Below are 18,965 nucleotides of genomic sequence, written 5' to 3' on the forward strand. Positions count from 1 at the left end.
TCACCCTGAGCTCAGCATCCCGGCGCCTGAGCACCCCCACCCAACAGTTTACATTGCCCTCTGCTTAGTCCCTAAATGAAATTAGGGTGATAGATTTAACCTGGGACACCCAAAATAGTTTGGGACTTGATTAGCGGAGAGGCCACTCCCTGCGTGATACTGCTGAAGATGGCAGTAATTGGCTCTCTTCAAGCTCACAGCTCCTTCCTTTAAAAGACGGGGTCGTGGCTGCAGAGGGTTTTCCCTGCAGAATCCTCAGCCCCGTGGTCTGGCACAGCAAGGGTCTTCTCTTCGGCCGTCGGAGGAGAGGTATGGTAACAAATATGTTGTGGTTACTCTTTGTTGTGGAGTGGCTTTGTTGGGAAGAGATAGATGTAGCTAAATCTGGCTAAATTTTGAGATTTTAAGTTATAAGAACTATGCCAAAGACGCATTTCCTTCCAGTACTTTGTTTTTGTTCTACACGTGAAGTGTGTTTCTTTCACGTCTCAATTTCTGTCAGTTAAAATTAAAAAGAAATTAGTCTTACTAAAAGGCAAAGGTGTTCTGTGGGCTTACTTGGAACTGTTACACAAAAATGAAGTCAATGTTATCTCATAATTTCACAGTTTGCTTAAGTTGTGATCATGACTGAAAATATTTTAGAGGTTCAAGGTCTGTTATTACCTCTGATAATGAAACAGCTAGCGAAAGATGCAGCAACATCAAAACAATTTTTCAGGTATTAGGAGAGAGGCAATTGTGTGTTTCTAGATAGTTTTATCCCAGCTGTCCAACAGCCCTGTGGTAACTAAAGAAATTTTTTACATAAACGTAACGCTAGAAAAGACACTGTCATGTATTTTCAGCTGTCCATAATGCAGTGTAGTAGCTGGGAATAAGGAAAACCGTAATAATGTGACCTGTTTGCCATTCACACTATCAACCTCAGATGACAGATAACTCCACAGAGAACTGCTCCCAGCTCTGGGGAAAAAAAAAAAAAAAACTCAAAACTGTTCTCTGACTTTGTCCAGTTTGGTTTTAAACTTCTCCATCAAGCTGGCTTCTCCCACTCTCCCTGGGAGACCTTGCTGGCAACAACAGCTTCTGACTTTCACACTACACGCAGCCCGTGGTTCATACAGCATAGCTCCATCTTGATTTAAACCCAGTCACAGAAGTCCCTGGGATGGGAATTTGCTTCACTTACTCATTACCCCTACGGTAAATCCTGTAGAGCCACCAAGGACTGCTGTGTGACATGCATGAGAAGGTAGGGAGAGCCAAGTGATCATCCACTGCATAGGCGACCAGTGGTGCCACCCCTACCTTTTCTTTATTGTGGGTTTCTGCTTGTTTCTGCTTGGTTTTTTGGGGGTTGGGGTTTTGGGGGGGAGGTAGGGGTTGTGCGTGCTGTTGGTTTTTTTCATGCCATCAAAGGGAGTGACGGGTCTCGCTCACGGTATTATAGAAGAGCTGCCATTAGCAGAACTTACTGTCAGAAAGTAAATTGTCTCTAGTTATTGACAAGTTACTTGTTGGCATCGTCCAGAAGATGGGTGTCTTTCAGAAGGTATCTGTGTCTTTAGGAGCATGTTCTCTAGTGAAGAATGACCAGGTGGGGGGGGGGGGCTCCCCATTAATTGAAGGATCACCCCACAGCCATACAGTGATTGGTCACCACTGGCACATAGTATATATATTTAATCTCTATCTCTCTCTCTCTCTCTCTCTCTCTCTAGTATAGGTTCAGCTTACGTACCTTGACCCATCTGAGGTAGACATTGAATCCTGTAGTTACAGGAGGAAGATGAGCAGCATTCCCCATAGGGCAATTTGTTTTAAGATAGGTGGGATGTATCCCTCCCCACTGTTAAGATGACTGTCTTAGATGAGAGACCTAACTTTTGAATGGCTCTAATTAAATAAAAACAGTCCCACACAAGTATATTGGGGAAGGGCAAGCTTCTCTGAATAATAATTTTTTTTTTTTTTTTTTTTTTTTTTTTTGTCCTGGACATTAAGTCACTGTCCCAGGCTATGAGTATCGCCTTAAAATTTTTGAAAGGAAATTATAAAAGAGCAGAGTCTGTTGCTGATGAGCCCAAACAAGTTAAGGGAAACAAGAGACGAGTAATAATATGTAAATTATTAGTAAAGGCACTTATGTTGCCTTTATTAATTTGTTCTTATAAAATATTTTGAACACTGAAGTCCCTATCTGTGAATGGAGAACAAGGCTGTGGTTCTCCATGGGCAAAAAAGTGGTTTAATGGGAATGAAAAAAGCAAAAATAAATGTCCATTTGACCATGAAGTTTGCAAGGAGAGGTTTTGGATAAAACTTAATATATTTGTTAAAATGCAGACTAGGGGATATGACATTGCTGGCACAAAATTATTTTCTTTTGTTGACTGTTGGGAGGGAACATAAAGGGCTTCTCAAAGTCGTGGCTAAGATCTTAATATGTGGTTCCTAAGGTGTGCTTATCTATGTTTATAACTAAATGACCTGATCAGGTTTTCCAAAGTGCTACGTCCCAGTGACCGTTGAATCACCAGGAGTCACTGAGAGCTCCAGACATTTGGGGAAAAATAAGCTACTTATTTCACTGACTAGAAGGAAAAAAAATTACAGCTTAAATTCAGTGCCACTTTCCTCTCAACAGGGTTTGTCCAGGAGGAGGTATCCCAAGTGCTTTCTCCACTCCCTATGACAGTGAATAGGCTGACTTTTCTCCTCTACCCCAAGGAGTTCCATTTCGCTAACAGTCTGTGCAGAACAGGTCCTCTCTTCCACTGTTGCTGGGCTTTCCACTTTATCCATTCTGGAGGGAAAGTTCGTGTCAGAACAGCTCACTCCAGGGAGGGAAAAGGGAATACAGCCACTATGTGACAGAACGAACAACTTCTGCTATCATTATAAGTATTCATTAACAGGTCCTGTAAAAACCAAGGAAGATGGTGAAGATTTGCTGTTCTCTCCTCCTCTTAAGTTTGCTCGGTGGGCAACTCAACGCCAACCCTGGACTCAAAGTGAGGATCACCCAGAAGGGGTTGGAATATGGTATGTGTGATGTTCTCATGATCTGGTGGTGGTATTGCATTGAATCCTGGTATGACAGACATCTTGGGAAGCAACGGCAGTGGAAAGAAATGACCTGATCACAGGCTGTAAAGAAAAGGAAGGTTTAAAAGCACAATATAGCAGATACAGTAAGCTGCTTGACAGCATTGTACATCATATCAAGGTTCATTTGATCTCAGATAATGAATCAGTAAGTCCAACTCTTGCCATGACTAGAAGTGAGATGTGAAATACCACTGCCGGGTCTCAAATGAGATACCCTCTTCTTTCTGACTCTGTGTCTATCCCATCTAAGCCAGAAGCATAAAAACTATGAACTCCCAGGCAGTATCAAAGGCAACTGAACTGACTGCTGTTTTCCTGTAGCCAAGGAGGTTGGGCTGGAAATCCTGAAGCAGAATATGGAGAAGGACCATTTCCCTGATTTGAGTGGCTATGAGAAATTTGGGCTTGGTAATGTCAAATACAACATCTCAAGGTAAGTATTCTCTCCGGGGGCAATTTGTGTTTGACTGAAACTTGAATCTTGTTTTGCGTTCACCCTGACTTGTGAAATATAAACTTTTCCTTTTCTTTTCTCCCCCTTATCTCCCTCATTCTCTAGAATACACATCACTGCTGTTGAATTCCCCAGTGCTTCCATCTCCCTCGTACCTGGGACTGGGATAAAACTGGTGATTGGAAATGCTTCTCTAACCATCGATATGAACTGGAACATAAGGACCTGGATGTTGTACGTACAGCTTCATGTGTGCTGGGATTTTTCTTGATGGAGAATACAAAGATAAAAATGCAAAGTTTAGTTTTCCTTGTGACCTCTTTATGGGAAAGGTGCTCTTTAACAGCTAGTATCAGTAACCCAGGAGTACAGACTGGTCTTTCTCCACAGGTCTGCTGGTGGGAGGCAGCCCCTGCCCCCTCAGCCATGAGCGCTGATAAAAACCCACGGCTGTGAAGCCCCTCTGTGAATAGTAAAGGATTGATGCTCTAGCTGAATGCTGTCGTTGTCCAGCCTGCCAGCTAATGACACATTTAGAAAAATTGTGGTATGGTGGATCACAGTCTGGTATAATAAACCCTCCCAGTGCAGCTGCACTGTTAGAAACCCTGTGCTATGCCTCCAAGAGATACAGTTCAAAAGCTGATGGAAAATGGACAACCAAGTGGCAATATCCTTAGAGCAGGCTCCACACCTTCCTAGTCCCAGGCTGTTTCAGAGGAAAGAAACCCCTCTTCCTCTTCCCCCCGACTCCCATTACCTATATCGCTAAACTGACTGAATTACAGCAGTCTCTGATCTGCACTTCTGCTGTCAGGGACAGCGAGGACTGGCTGCTTGCAAGGGGAGGGGACCCTGGAGCTGAGGGTGATGGCATGGCAGGAGGCAAGTACCCAAGACTGGCAAGCAGAGCAGGTTAGTGGCAGTGACTAGGAACTGCCACCAGTCCAGATTGCCAGGCAAGTCCATCATGAAGGGGCAGAATGAGGCAAAGCCAGGAAGTCAAGCCAGCAAAGCACTGTCAAAATTGACTAAGTACATGGTCACACATAGGTGTACCTACAACATAGCTCGAGCAAAGACCTGAGCTCCAATGCAGCTCACAAACCAAGGGTAGAGACCCCCAAGGAGGCTTTTCACAGCTGTTTCTCACAACCAAGTTATGAACAACTTGATCCAAAATAACACAGCTTCGCCATACTGGAGCTGGTCTTGAGCATGGGCTGCCAAACCCTTGGGAGGGGTGGGGAAGGGGGCACAGAGCCCATTGGGGCACTCCAGGCCCTGACATGGGTTTGTATGGACCCTCCTCAAACACCAATAGATTAGATCCCAGTACAGCTCTCTTGGCCTATCTTATATCAGGCTTATCCCAGTTCCCTCTACTGTGGGCACAGGTCTTGTAAATCGTACAAAATACTTTAAAAAAAGTGAATTATTTACTTTCCCAAATCCACCATTTTCCAAAACTTCTAGCTGGAAATCTGTGTAGAATACTTGATTCTTTGCAGATCCCATTAAAATCTATTTTCATTGTAAACAATGCAATAAAAAATATTCCGGTAACTTCATCTTCAGTGAGCAGAAAAGAGTCTGTTTGAGAGACACTCTTGAACATTCGTTAAAAATAGGTTGTTTACATATTTTTACTTTATGCAGCAAAGACAGTGGAAGAAGCACAGTCTACATTTCAAAGGTGTTTGTTACTGCAATCTTTTCAACACCCCTGGATAATACGGGTCATACATCAATAGCACTTACCAGCTGCCGGACAACTTCTGGTGATATAGACATCAAGCTGAGTGGAAAAAGTGGGTAAGTGGAAGAGATCTGTATATGCTGTGGGAGAACATAACTGTCAATGAATGGCACAAAGATAACGTCACAAAATAGGGCACCCAGAATTGCTTTTAGGAGTCTATGGGCACCACAGATGAGAATCAGGGCCCTAATCCAGTGTTCAGATGGCCAAATTTGACCTTTGTCCTTGTATTTGTGCACACTGTAACTTGAGTAGAGGATAAAGACAGCATCAAACAATCCCTTATACTTCTTGAGCACTCAGTTCTTTCCAATTACTGCTCTAATCTTCAACCCTAGGTAGAAGTTACAGGCTTGTACTATGCTTTAAATGCTCTTAGTCACAGTTCTATAAAAACTGAACAGAACCAGACTGCTCTCTGTTGGGCCTCTGTTTACAACCTTGTGTAACATTATTTCATTGTTTTCTTGTACTTCTCTCACTGCCTGAATACAACTCTTGTCACCTGGTTTGGGTTTTTGTGTGTGTGTGTGTGTTTGTTTGTTTTTACTTGTATCAGAAGTTGCTAGTGCAGAGGCTACTTATTTTTTCTGCTTGTACATACATGATGGTGGTAATATGAAGAATTCCTTATTCATAAAAATGAATCTACCCAGGCTAATTGCTGAGATGCCTACTGGTGAAATTATCTCCTTTGAGATGGTGGCTCTCTGATAGTTGTTACATTTCAGAAAGCTCCCTTGTGTTCTAGAATATCACACTCAGAGGCCATTAAATTCATGTTCTGAAGAGATACCAGATTTCCTGTTAATGGCTGTCCGTACTTGACCCATGAATTGCTTTCTTCCTCTCGTCTAGCTTCCTGCGTAACTTCTTTATCAAGTATCTGAAGAAACCTATTCACAGGAGCCTGGTCACTAATGTAAGCCTTTCAAATTGTGTAGGGGAGGGGTTTAAGGAATATGACTTTCACAAGTCAGTGCTGTGAACTTGGCAAAGGACAAACTAGAAAAATAATATAGTTCTATTCTGGTCTGATCAGCAGAGTCACCATTTTACCAACCAGAAATGCTTCCAGATAAAGTGCCGAGTTCATGGCCAAAATATTGACTAGTCCACAGCCAGGTTCAACCAAGGCAGCAGTAGGGCTGGAAAAGTTAGTTATTTCCCCATTCCAGTACAGAATAAGTCTCTGCCTGTGTACCTACAGGTATCCTGGGTTTGAGGCAATTTTTATACTCGGCAGACAAAACATGTATTGGATGATGCATAGAGATGTTGTAGTACCTGACCTGATAGTACGACATATTTAAACTTCTTCATATCAAAGAGGTGCGTAGTTCTGATGACAACCTGCCCAGGGCCTCTGAGAGGAGCCAGAGCTTGAGATGGCTGTGATTCTGCCCCAGGACAGGGATCCCTTCTCCTGTGAGACCAGTGTGAGATCTCTGTCTCCTTCTTGTGCTATTAAGGCTGTGGTTTTGTCACCCCCATCAGGCTGCCTTTGACAACTCTTCACTTCGCTGCCTAAAGGCAGCTCTGACATAGGATGTGTTTACATTGCATCAGGTAGAAACCTTGGGGACCCAGTTAGCTGCAGAAAAGCTAGCTTAGGTGTTTTGACAAACAAATGCTGCAGTGTGTGTCACATAAGCAGAAAGATTTGCTGGCACACGGGTAAGAGGCGCTTACAGGTCCATGCTAATCAGGCCATAACTTGAGTATGATTTTATACAGTCATGTCCCAACATCAGATCTGGGATCCAGTTGATAGATGAAGACCTCCGATCACTGAATGGTGAGTCACTAGTGACATCTTTTCCTTCTGCTTTCTCTCTCCAGTTCAGTGGTATCAGACCCTCCGATCTGTCTGCTCCCTTGCTTACAGGACCACAGTTAAATAAAGGGAGTGGTACTTGGACAGGAAAAGGGTATTTTTGAGAAGCCAAGGACTTGGGAACGATTCTCAACTTGCAAATGTGGCAGTGTGCACTTCTGTTGTCAGAAATGCCACTTAAAGGCCACGCAGCACTGATGCTAAGGCAGTTTTCCCTTCCCTCCCATGCTCTGAGTCCTCCTGCACGCATAGCACTTCACAAGCTGAAGCCTGCTCTCCTAGCCTGCCTGGAACTTTAAGTTTTACTTGCCTATTTATCAGATTTGCCAAAAGCAAAATGAAAAAGCGCCTTTGTAAAAAAGCTTCTCGCTTTAACTGTTTTGGGTTAGATTTGCAGGCATTTAAGACACCCAAAGCGTTGGGAAGATACCATGTACAAAAAACAAGTACCTAAGCAGATCAGGCACCCACCTTTCTAGGAAAGTATTTGCAAGTTAGAGGCACTCTGGATGCTCTCAGAACTGCTTGACAAGAAATTCCAAAACCTCCTTATGCCCTGAAGCACTGGTATGGCCATTTCCTTTTTTTGGTTAGACCAAATTTACTTTTCCACAATGAGAAAACATCAGACAAACTAAAGAAGGTGCTTTAAAGAAGGTGCCACTAGAAACATCAAGCCTTAGGTCAGAATGCATGTTAGGAGGTCCCTGGTTGTGTTTCTCCCTACTCTTTGGAAGAACTTGTGTCACTCTCCTTCAGGAACTGTCTAGTTTTAAGTATACGTAAAATTGTATACCTTACAATTGTAAAATTGTATCTGTGCTTTTTATAATATTGGGTATTTTGTCTTATCTACCACCCTTACAGTCCTAATGCCGATTGATGATTTGGCTGAAGTAGACTACTCCTTAAATAGCTTGCCAGCAGTATTCCAACCATTCATTGACCTGGACTTAAAGGTAATTGCCTGTAGTGCTATTTGCCAAGATTGCTATGGTTTTTGTTATTGTATGATCCACTTTCTAAGATGAACATGATTGCTGTTCTGAACATTAAGACTTAGTATCTGAGAACACAGACATTTCAAAGCACTGTTGCGTTTGGTATTGTAATCATTTTTAACAATCCTGTTGTAAAATTAATTATTTAAAAGCCACATCCTTTTTTTTTAATTGCTGTTGGATTGGTTATAGCAGATAGAGAGCAGTAAAAGTTGACTAAGCAAGTTAGAAGAAAAAGAGAAAGGGAAAGGAGAGAAAAAAGGTATTCAATTTCTTCCTTCTCTCGCTGTTGATTAATATCTGGGACTTCTTTGTTCAGTCAGTCAGGGGAAGATCTCTACACCTTGCACTAACTAGATGTCTCTGCTGTCAGATGAGAGAGGAAAAGAGCAAACAAGACTATAGGAGCAAGAATTAATCCTCTGGCATCTTGAATGGGAAGACAGAAGACCCTTGAAAAAGCATGGGAGCCCAAGGAGTGCTGCTGAGTTCAAAGGCCTCAAAGTTTCTTTCAAATAAAGGAAAAAATCTCCTTATGTATTAAAACTAAAATCAGGCTAATTCCTAATTCTAGAATGGCTTGATTGTCATTCAGTGTGAGGTGATTTGGTTGAGGGTAGTTATCATCATCATAGTATCTAAGTTCCTTAATTAACTTTAAGATGCCTTGCACTAGGTGCTCTACAAAGGGAGAACAAAAAGACAGTCTTGTCACAAAAATCTTATAAATTAAGTATAAACAAGAGACAACAGGGAAACAAGAGAGGCAGGAACACAAAAGAACAATAAGCCAGCATCAGTCAGTATGGTAGACACTAGTCTCGGCACACCAGATCTGCGGCTGCTGTCAAGCTCTTCTGGGTATTGTAGCAACTAGATTTTAAGCAGGGATTGGAGGTAGACTAGAGAGGTAATTGTCATGGCTGTTTACAAGGCTGCTCTCCCCCATAAGATGCAACATGGGGGAAAAATACAAAGCGAGTGACTGTTAAATCCAGCAAGTGAGGATTGAATGGGGAGGTCATGGGCAAAGCAACTCAGCACTTTGTAAGCGTTTTGATAGTCCTTAAAAGGCAACACAAAATTTAGACATAGACGGGGAGGAGCTGAGAAAATAAAGACACACATAATACATTTGAGATGAAACAGAAAAGGGGAACTAATAAAAGGGATATAAAAAAAATCTTAATCTCCGAGTGCCTTCCTCACTTTAAATCAATTTTTTCTTTTTGTTTCATCTGGGGTGCGTTTGGAAGTATTAGATCTGCAAGCCTTGGCTCATACCATGGGTAGTGCAAAAGACAACATAGGTGTTTTTAGGATTGTCTGACATAACTTTCCTGTCTCTCTCATAGGCATTCTTTTGTCTGCACAAGTTACCAACTTGCTTCTGGGTAGAATAAGGTGCTGATTCTGACCTAGAAAGACCTCTGGTTTTAGAGATCCATCTTGTAACTGTGGCCATTGGATAGCTCTAGGTGGGAGTTCTCAGGTTTAAATTCCTACAGATGGGGAAAGGAGAAAGTAAAGCTTTTCAATAAGGAGGAGCCTTAGTCATGCTCTTCATGCAATATGTAGACCCTTAATTTAGAGGCTTTGTTTTCTGAGGTGGTAGACTGTCTTCAGTAGCTGATCAGCATCTCAAAAGATAGATCTCAGGTGTCATCTGTGAAGGTGTCAAATCTCTGGAATTCGTCTTCACCATCTGCTTGAAAGCACCAAGGCTTTAGGATGTACTACAAAGGCTATGTACCCACTTATACACCAAATTAATAGCTTGAGCAAGGGAAAGGAAAGTGGCATTAATTGTCTGCAGTCACTTTAAAGGTGTATTTTCACTCTGATTTTTTTTTATCTCCGCCAATACCTTTCAGGGGATAGTCTACCCAGCTGGAAACTACACTGGCCCTCCCTATGTGGCAGCTCCCTTCACCATCCCAGACCAAAGCGACTCCATGCTCCACCTTGCCTTCTCTGAGTATTTTTTTCAGACCTCCTCATTTGCTTACTACACCGCAGGGGCCTTCAGCATCACCATTGCAGAGGAGGTGAGTAGGACACAGAGGAATGGGGTCAGAGTGGCTCGGGTCATCCGAGACGGGGCTTTGGCCTGCCAGTTGTCAGTACATGGTAGTATAAAGCTGCTAATTGGCCTGTGAAGTCCTGAGACAGTAGATCAGAAACACTGGGGTACTGTTACGCTCTTTTATTCTGCTCTGTACAGATGCCTTAGGCCATAGCCAGGGTGCCTAGTTCCACTGAGCAAGGTACCAAATACTGGCAGTTTTACTACAAAAAAGAAGGGTTCTGTAGACCTGAGGCATAGACTTTTCTGAGATGGACAGAGGATTTACTCTGGGGAATTTAGCAGCCTCAGTGGCTGTTTTCTGAGGGGTCCTTACAGACTGAAAGTACTACAGGGGCCATGGAAGCAAAGCATATGTCAAAGCACAATAGCTGTGGCTTGGAGGCTAGCAGACTTGGCTAGCCTGTCTCCAGGAGGTTCAGTAAGTCCCAAAACCTATAGATTGCAGCCCAAACTATAATGATATTAAGCATTTGCTCTCACAGGAAGTATTTTGGCATATATTATTGGGAATCAGCTTTAAGTATACTGAGTCCCTTAAGAATATTTCTGAGAGGTACAAAATCAAAGATTCATTGAAATGACAGTAATAATGCATTTAGAGAAAAGCTGACCACAAAGGTCAAATCTGGTAAACTCATTTGTTTTCTTATAATTTTTTTTTTCTCCAGACTTGCAGCTATTTTAATATAAGCACCGAGATATTTGGCAGTATCATCCCTGAGGTGAGTATCATTACTTCCACAAACTCTTAGGGAACCACCCGGTGTGGGTGTCAGACACCTCACTGCCAGTGTATCCCAAAGGCTTGCAGGGCCAGCGGGGCTCTTGCGCTGGAGAAGTGGGCACATGTATGCCTCATAACAGCAGAGCAGATGGGACTTGTCACCTCCCAACCCCACAATGAGTTGAATGATTCCACTCTTACCAAACTTGGCCCATAACCTTGCACATCAATCTTTACTCTGGGCACTGTGCCCAAGCCACAGCTGTTCCCACCTAAAACCAGCTCTAGGCAGGAAAAAGCTTTCAGTCATGAGTCCTGCTTTGAGAGACTTCTGAGAGGGCCTCAGCTCAGAAATAACACCTTTCTCCTGCCCAGATCTGCATAATTGTCTTTGCTTCACTGCTAGCCTGTGACTGACTAGCAGAAAGGAATCCAGTAAAGACCTGGGAAGGGACTGTAGCGTCCATGTGCAGGAAACCGAGCTAACAGATGGGCAGGAAACATTACATCTACAGAACAAACAAGGCAGATGCATGGGATTTCCATTTACTTTAGGTGGAGGAGATGAATATAACAGGACAGAGAATATGAGCATGCAAGGCTTCCACCAGCCTTCTCAGACAGATGAAGAAACCAAAAACGAGCGTAAGAGACCCTAGGCCATGAATGCCAAGGTTGAATGAAATTAGACTCATGGTTCAAAGAACTTCACATCCTTGTTTGCTTCCTGGTTGATATTAAGTTCCTCCCTCAGAAATCTAAGAATTCTCCAAGGGCAGTCATCGTATGGTCTTCTCCATAAAATGCCATGAGCATTGATGCTAATATTCCACCCCCTCTATTCTAAGTAATGAACTTGGTGAGCCTACTTGCTCTCCAGGCAATGGACAGAGTGAGGTTCCTCTGAGGACAGTCCAGAGCAGGAACCTGTCTCATGAAATGGGTGAATCTCAAAGGGAATGACTCATGAGCTCTTTTATTGTGTGACTTAAACGTCACATTCATGTTCCATTCCTTTCCTATGTTCACAAACAAGTATTTAATTTCTCTCAAAGTGATACAGAAGAAATCGTATTCCTAGAGTGGAAGGAACTTTCCACTGCATTCCTGATGTGGCCAAGACTGTTAATTTATCACCACAGAAAACTTCTACTTTTTGCTTGCTTGAAAGACTTACGTTAGCAGCTGTCCTTAACCTTATCTTAAGGAACTACTTCAAAATGATTGCTTCAAGAATGGGAAAATGCAGTGTTATCATCTGTTCTCCAAGAAAAGCTTTCTTCTGTCTTTTTTCTTTTTTTTCTTGGAACCTTACAGGTAGCCAAATATTCAGTTACACCCTACCCAGTGATGTTGAAGCTAACGGCTACTGAAATACCTATCATCAGCTTAGAGCAGGATTCCTTCACGGTAGAGATTCGAGGCTCCATGGAGGTGTTTGCTGTTCTGCCAGACTCAGCCACCCAGTCGTTGTTCACAATGAACATAGTAAGTACAGTGAAAAAGGTGATATTTAACTCAGGGTTAAATATGTTTGTTCCTTCCTTCTGTTAAAACTCTGTACAAGAAACAAAGTGCCAGATTTCTAGTCCTTAAACATGCAAATGCCCCTTAGTCACAAGTGGTGCCTGTGTGGCCTCACTTAACCTATAGGATATTTCTATGGTGAAGAACATTTTCCTATAGATGGACAAAAATCCAAACATATAGCAACTCTGATTAACCAAAGTTTTGTTCTCTGGAATGACAGTTCTGCAGGCATGAGTCATGCCTCTTGGCAACTTGTTCATTTAACTGAAAATGCCTTTGATTAGTGAAATCTCATTACCCACATTTCAGCTCTTGTCAGTGCCATTCAGATAAGCAGACATTTACTGTGTGCAGACTTGCATGGACCATGGGCTAGGGAGAAAGTTGCATCTACATGAAACAGCTTCCATACATAACTGGAAGATGGTATTTCTGTATTTGTGACTAATTCACAGCAAGGGTCCTCGTTTTTTGTCTGGTAACCCATGGTTTCTTTCTTCTGCAGGCAGCCAACACCAGCATTGCTCTGAATATATTTGACCAGAAATTGATGGGCTCACTATGTTTGAACAGGTAATTCAAGCTGGGATGGAAAGGATTTCCAGCCATTTGGAAGTGTTAGCAATCCCAGCATTAGCAGTTTAGGCACACATGATAAGATAATCATAATTTAATGAATGTGTTTCCCTGGTGAGTTCATCTGCATTAGATTCTCTAATTCTTTATGTGGCTGTACCTTTACAGTTAGTTTAGAGGAGTCACAGAGAAGCTTCCTGACAACTGCCACAGTCCCCGAGGGATTGCCCACCAGCTGTGGATTGCTGCAGGGCAGTGGTCTCACTGGACTTTTCTGTTCCTGACATCTACTCTCCCCTCTGGGCTAGCTAAATAAAGTGTGCAGGGCAGTTGTGATGACCATGAATCATTTGAGAGCTTCTCTCATCCCTTTCCAGCTGGCAAGATGCAACTGCTTTCTAGCCCACCTGTGTCACTAGGAAAGTGCAGAGGAGTCCAGGACGCGGTAAAGAATCTGGACCTTGCAGTTCCCCTATGCTGATATTCTTATAGCAAAGATTCTCCAGCTAAGGCACTGCAACTCCCAAGGGTCAGAAAGCTGGAGACCAGAGGCTTGGGCATTCAGACGTCTAAAATGTCACATTTTATAGAGAGAAGCTCTGTACACCAGGACCTCACAGCTGGGAATTGGGACCTTGATTTCACAAAAGTCCCTTGGGAAGACAGTTAGAGGGTTAAGAATATGCAGAGTTCATCAGGGCACAGAGATGTTAGGAATTTAAGGAGGATAGTGCTGTTAGCGTTTTTTGCAGGAACGTTCAGAGGGAAAAAATCTAGAGCGTGCTAAGAGCTGGGACTCTGGTTCTGTGGAAACTCACAAATCATGTTTTGAACACGTTTGGATACTTGAATATGTACTGAATAAGTATTTGAATTTGGAAACAGAGACATTACCAACACAACCATAAGCAGCATTACCATACGATGAACAGAATTTCTCTTCCCACCCCGGTAAGGCTCACATCAAAGCATTATGTAAATATATACCAAAACCCTTGCAAAATATCTGAGAGCCTGCAAATCCTTGATGCTAGCCCTGGTAAAGTCAATTGTCAGTAGGATTTCCAAAAAGAACACAGAGGGAGAAGCACGCTCACATTGCTGGCTACAGCCCTTCTAGCATATTCTTTTGCATGCATGCTTAGCAATGCCCTAAGAAAACCACCTCTTTCTCTATGAGGCAGTATGCATTGTGTAAAATATATTGCTTCCAAAGTCTCTTCACAGATGTTTCTTAAGGCCTGGAGCTCTACAGCAGTGACTGCACATGACTAGAATAACATGTGTTTATCCTTTCTAGTGATTCATCTTGTTTCGCTTCTTTCCCTCAGGCTCCAGTTCTCACTAGCCCACTCCAATGTTGGCTTTTTCGAGGTAAGCAGATAGTTTAAGCACATAGGAAATGTAAACCAGGAATATCAGTGATATCAAGGCTAAAGAGTAAGCAGCTAAATTTTATTTGTATTTCTAAATCATTTGGCTTCATTCCTGGGTAGCTCTTTTCCCATCTTCTGGCAGCCACCTCTCTGCTGTTGACTTAAAAGTGTATTCTTTGGGGCAAGTTAGTGCTCTGAAGATGAGATATTCTGTAGTTTCCCTGACTGGTGTATCATATTTCATCAGTAAGCAGGGAGATCTCTCGAATCATAACAGTGAAACGCACGGTGGTAATCTGGACTGTAGCAGCAGACGGAGCAGTGTGCTGTCTAAGCGGTCACATGCACTACTGAGGCAGAGGCACTCCACGTGGTGCAGTGGTGCACATCACAGATGCTTGGAATTACAGCAGGGAATGGGAGCCAAAATACTGGTCTCAGATGCCCGGAATCGTGCAGTTGTAGCCTTGCAGGGGAACACCCTGCCTCCTCAGAGAGTCATGTAATTCTGAGTATAATCACTAAGTTCTGAGCAGCTGAGGAGAAAGGATTAAAACTGTTCTGGTCCTGCTTTGCTATTGGTGATAAATTATCTCACAAATAAAGGAAATAGACTATTTTAAATGAAAATGTTGTCCAAGCATGACCAGAGTCATTTGCATTTTGCATCTCACTTCCTTTGCATCATTCCAAAGACTTAAGATCCAACAGTCACTTTAGATTATGACTCTTTGGGGCCAAATGAGAACTAAAAGTCAAACGCGAGCCTAACTCCATCCAGGATTAGGGCATGACAGTTCTACCGCTATCAAGAAGTGATGGCTAACTCAGTTTTCTTGTCTGTGGCAGATCTCGCTTCTGGAGAACATCCTGTCTTACATTTTACAGACTGAAGTCATTCCATCAGCTAATGGTAAGGCTCTATTTCAAAGCATCAGTTAAAAGCATCCAGTAGAGTGGATGATTCTAGGAACTTCTACTGACTTTCTGCTTAAGTTTCCAGTTCCCATTAACTTGAGTGGAAAATGACCATCAGCCAGTAAGCAGTGGAAGGGGAAGATTGATTTGTAGGGGTGTAAGTATGCCCTCTCACTGGCACTGTTCTGCAAAAAGGGCTTGGAAATTCATAACTGGCCTTTGTCTCACTCAAGGCGGCCTTGATGCATCAGTGAGAAGCATGTCTCTAGTCTGCACACCTGCCTGAGGCCACAGTGTGTGAAATGTATTCCTCTTTATTAGACCAGCACAGGGCTTTTGCCTCTCATAAATCTTATTTAAGGCCCTGGAGGGAGACACAGCTTTGTGCCAGCCCTCTGTACTGGGATGAACTTTGCCTTCCTTAATTAATAGAGACAAATGAGAACAGGTCCTAATGACACTAGAGCTGTATTAACAATCCCCCAGGTCACTAGGGACAAATCAACATGAAATGCCTTGGTTTGGCTGCAACGCTCTGCCAAGAGAAAAGCATCTGTAATTCTTTTTTCCCATTGGTAAATGAGCATCGTGTCTACCTCCCAGGGCTGCTTGTGAGACTAAGAGGTTAATTGTTGTAAATGACCTAGAAATCTCTGGACAAACAGGGTTGTTGAAGGGCAGGTATTTATATCTTTCCAATGCATACCTAAATCATTGTGTTTATCTATTTTTTAAGCTAAACTGTCAAAAGGATTCCCTCTTCCCAATCTGGCCAATGTTACCTTGACGAGACCTCACATTACAATTGTACAGGTGAGATTTTGACACTCTCATGAAAAGGATTTTTTTTTTTTTTTTTTTGTCTAGTCATTTATTCGCCTTCTGTCTGTACAAGAAACTTGCTGGATTTGAGCTAGTTAAGCAGTAAAAAGCCACGGGTTTAAAATGAGATCTGTAATAGTGGTGAAATTCTATTAGAAGCAAATTTATCTTTCTTTGAGAGGAAAAGCTAGAACTGCATTAAATACATAACCATGGAGTGATCAAATGCACAGCTTGCTCAGCCTTTCAAGTTGCAATTGGGTGTGAAAACATGTTTACCTTTAACATTTCATTCAAGTTTGGCCAATCAAATTAAATTAGTTATCACTACCCATGCTGTCCTGATGAATTTAACAGGAATAGTTGAAATATAAGAGGGAGGTGAATTCAATTTTATGTACCTAGAATGACTGGATTTTGTTAATTGGTGATAACGGCTGAGGCTATTGGTCAGTAGTAGTTAGTGAGCTCTCAGAAAATATTCTTTGCCTTCTGGTTGTTCTTCTTCAAATCATGCCGTATTCTGTGCCTCTCGCAACACTCTCTAGCCCTTAGTTTGAACATACAGAATGTTGCTAGGCAATCAATCAGTACAAGGGCATTGCTGACAAATGAACTGCCAGAAAATGGGTAAGCCACTTACATTTCTCCACTTGTTTACCCACTTCTCAGTGATTTTCAGCTCTTGCAGAGACAGTCTCGAATCCTTGTTTGTGGTTAAGCACAAAGCACAACTCAGGAAAGAAACACAAAGGGGTTTTTTAATCTTTCTTTGCGTTCCACATACCTGGCAGCAGCCAGCTTTGCAGTCCCTACAAAATATAATTGCTTGGAGACTACTTTCAGTGGCGCTAGTTGCCAACAACCTTGTAGGCTAATTATGAGCAAAGGATATTAGTGGTTCTGTGGGGCCCATTCCTCACCTCACTTAATCAGTCTCCTCGTCAGCAACTAGTAATGAGAGAGGGCACAGGAGAATTGCTGTACTCTATCAATGGGAATGGGATTCCTAGCTAATTCTAGTCTCCACTTCCAGTCCCAGTCTGTTGGCTATGGTCAATAGGAAGAAAGACAATTCTTCCCACTTTTCATAGATAACCATATTAGACTGTGATGGGCTGCTCTCTGCAGGTTCATTGCTCTCTATGCACTGACAATGGGGGAAACTTTAAGGACAAGTTTAGGTTAGATGGCTAATTCCTAGGTGGCTCAAATTAGGTAAAAAATAATCCCACCTTGTGATGATTGCCTAGTTGCCTCAAGGCTCAGACGAACTTTCCTGTGTAGGCTGTATGATCTTTAGATGTCCCTTCTGTTGCTAGCATGGTACAAAGGGATAGCACCCACGGAAAGATGGGACTCTGCTTTTGCAAAGTTCAAAGGACAGAGTTTAACAAAACTTGTTACTTCCAAGGCTGAGCTGTTTTCAGTAGGTTTTCTGACCTTTAACACCAGGATCGAGTTGAAATTTAAAAAAACAAACAAACAAACAAAACAAAAAAAAAAAGCCCACAACAAAACCAACCAAAGAAACAGTTTCACTTTGTAATTCATAGCACTTCAGTGACTGTTCTTCTCCCCACAGGGATACATGTTGATTTCTACTGATGTCCACTACAAACACTAAAGGAGAAGAGAGACCATTTGTTAAGCATGAACTTCAAAACAATAGTGTGACTTTGAAGGCTAAAAACTGTCCAGTTCCGCTGAAATGTGTAACTTGAGCTCTGACAAGGGCGATGTTATCCGGGTTGGGGACAAGGGGGGATGCGGGGAGGCAAAGAAAGCTGATGGAATGGTTACGTTGTACAGTGGAGAACGTATGACACATGCTTGACATTATTTATTCTGGAGTTTAACCGCTGCAAAAATGTTTTTAAGATTAATGCCTCTCTTGAAATACAGTCTTGTCTATACACTTCCAGAAAGGTGCTGCAGTCTCTCGAAGGAAAAGTATGTTATCAAAATGCTGCTAGGGCAAGCATGCCTGCTAATCTGTTTCTACTGTAACGATCTTAAATAACTTCCTTCTGAATACAATGCACTAAGTATGAAGTGAGCCCTCTCCACAACTACAACAGACTTGGAAGTGTCCCAATTACAATGGGAACAAAATCTTAGCAGTGTCTTAACTAAACTGTTAACATAAATCTTAACAAAGACACAGAAGCAGTCCAGGAAGTGAGACAAAGTGGCACTACTACTGCCTTTGATAGTCCCTCTGCCCCTGTGACACTTCAAATCCTTGTGTCTGTCATGTCCCCTGTTTAGCATTGCTTAGCCAGGTTAGATACACTTAACTCCTTGAATGTTTCTGTGCAAGTCTAATCTTCCAACATCTTTGTCAGCATTTCTCTAGACTGAAATAGTTACAAATACTTTACTTCTTACTTCATTTTGGTATGTTGTCTTACCTTCTTTCTTTCTCCCCCTTCAATACTTTATTAGCATGCAAATCTGAACACAGTTCTGCAGCGGGCTGTGCTGGCCTAGCAATGCTTAGGTGCTTGTATTTGGGCCAAGCCTGAATGGAAAGCAGGCTCAGGCCTCCCAAACTAGCACCAGCAGTGGAGAAACAAAGGCTGTAACGCCAAGTCCTGCTCTGTTTTGCTGCTTTTGTGAGCCCCAAACCACCCCTATGCAAATCCCCATCAGCCTGCCATGATGCCCAAACCCTAGCCATCCCCACACCTCTTACTCCTCAACAGGAGCCCTTTTCAAGCCAAGACTGTACAGCAAAAAGCTCTTTTCCTCATGCTGAG

At 42.5% G+C, this 18,965-nt stretch overlaps 1 protein-coding gene across 1 annotated transcript; it reads left to right on the forward strand.

Annotated features, from left to right (window-relative positions):
- The first annotated feature begins 1,424 nt into the window (after positions 1–1,424).
- Positions 1,425–18,598, forward strand: LOC115352552 (BPI fold-containing family C protein-like). Its single transcript, XM_030040931.2, has 15 exons — positions 1,425–3,048; positions 3,436–3,547; positions 3,674–3,802; positions 5,228–5,383; positions 6,189–6,252; positions 7,068–7,128; positions 8,035–8,126; positions 10,043–10,216; positions 10,926–10,979; positions 12,299–12,469; positions 13,017–13,084; positions 14,419–14,461; positions 15,313–15,376; positions 16,118–16,194; positions 17,789–18,598. Exons 1-15 carry the CDS (start codon positions 2,943–2,945, stop codon positions 17,828–17,830), a joined length of 1,413 nt encoding a protein of 470 aa, XP_029896791.1. The 5' UTR covers positions 1,425–2,942; the 3' UTR covers positions 17,831–18,598.
- Positions 18,599–18,965: the final 367 nt, after the last annotated feature.

This window comes from Aquila chrysaetos, chromosome 17, assembly GCF_900496995.4.
Source record: "Aquila chrysaetos chrysaetos chromosome 17, bAquChr1.4, whole genome shotgun sequence".
NCBI lineage: Eukaryota > Metazoa > Chordata > Aves > Accipitriformes > Accipitridae > Aquila > Aquila chrysaetos.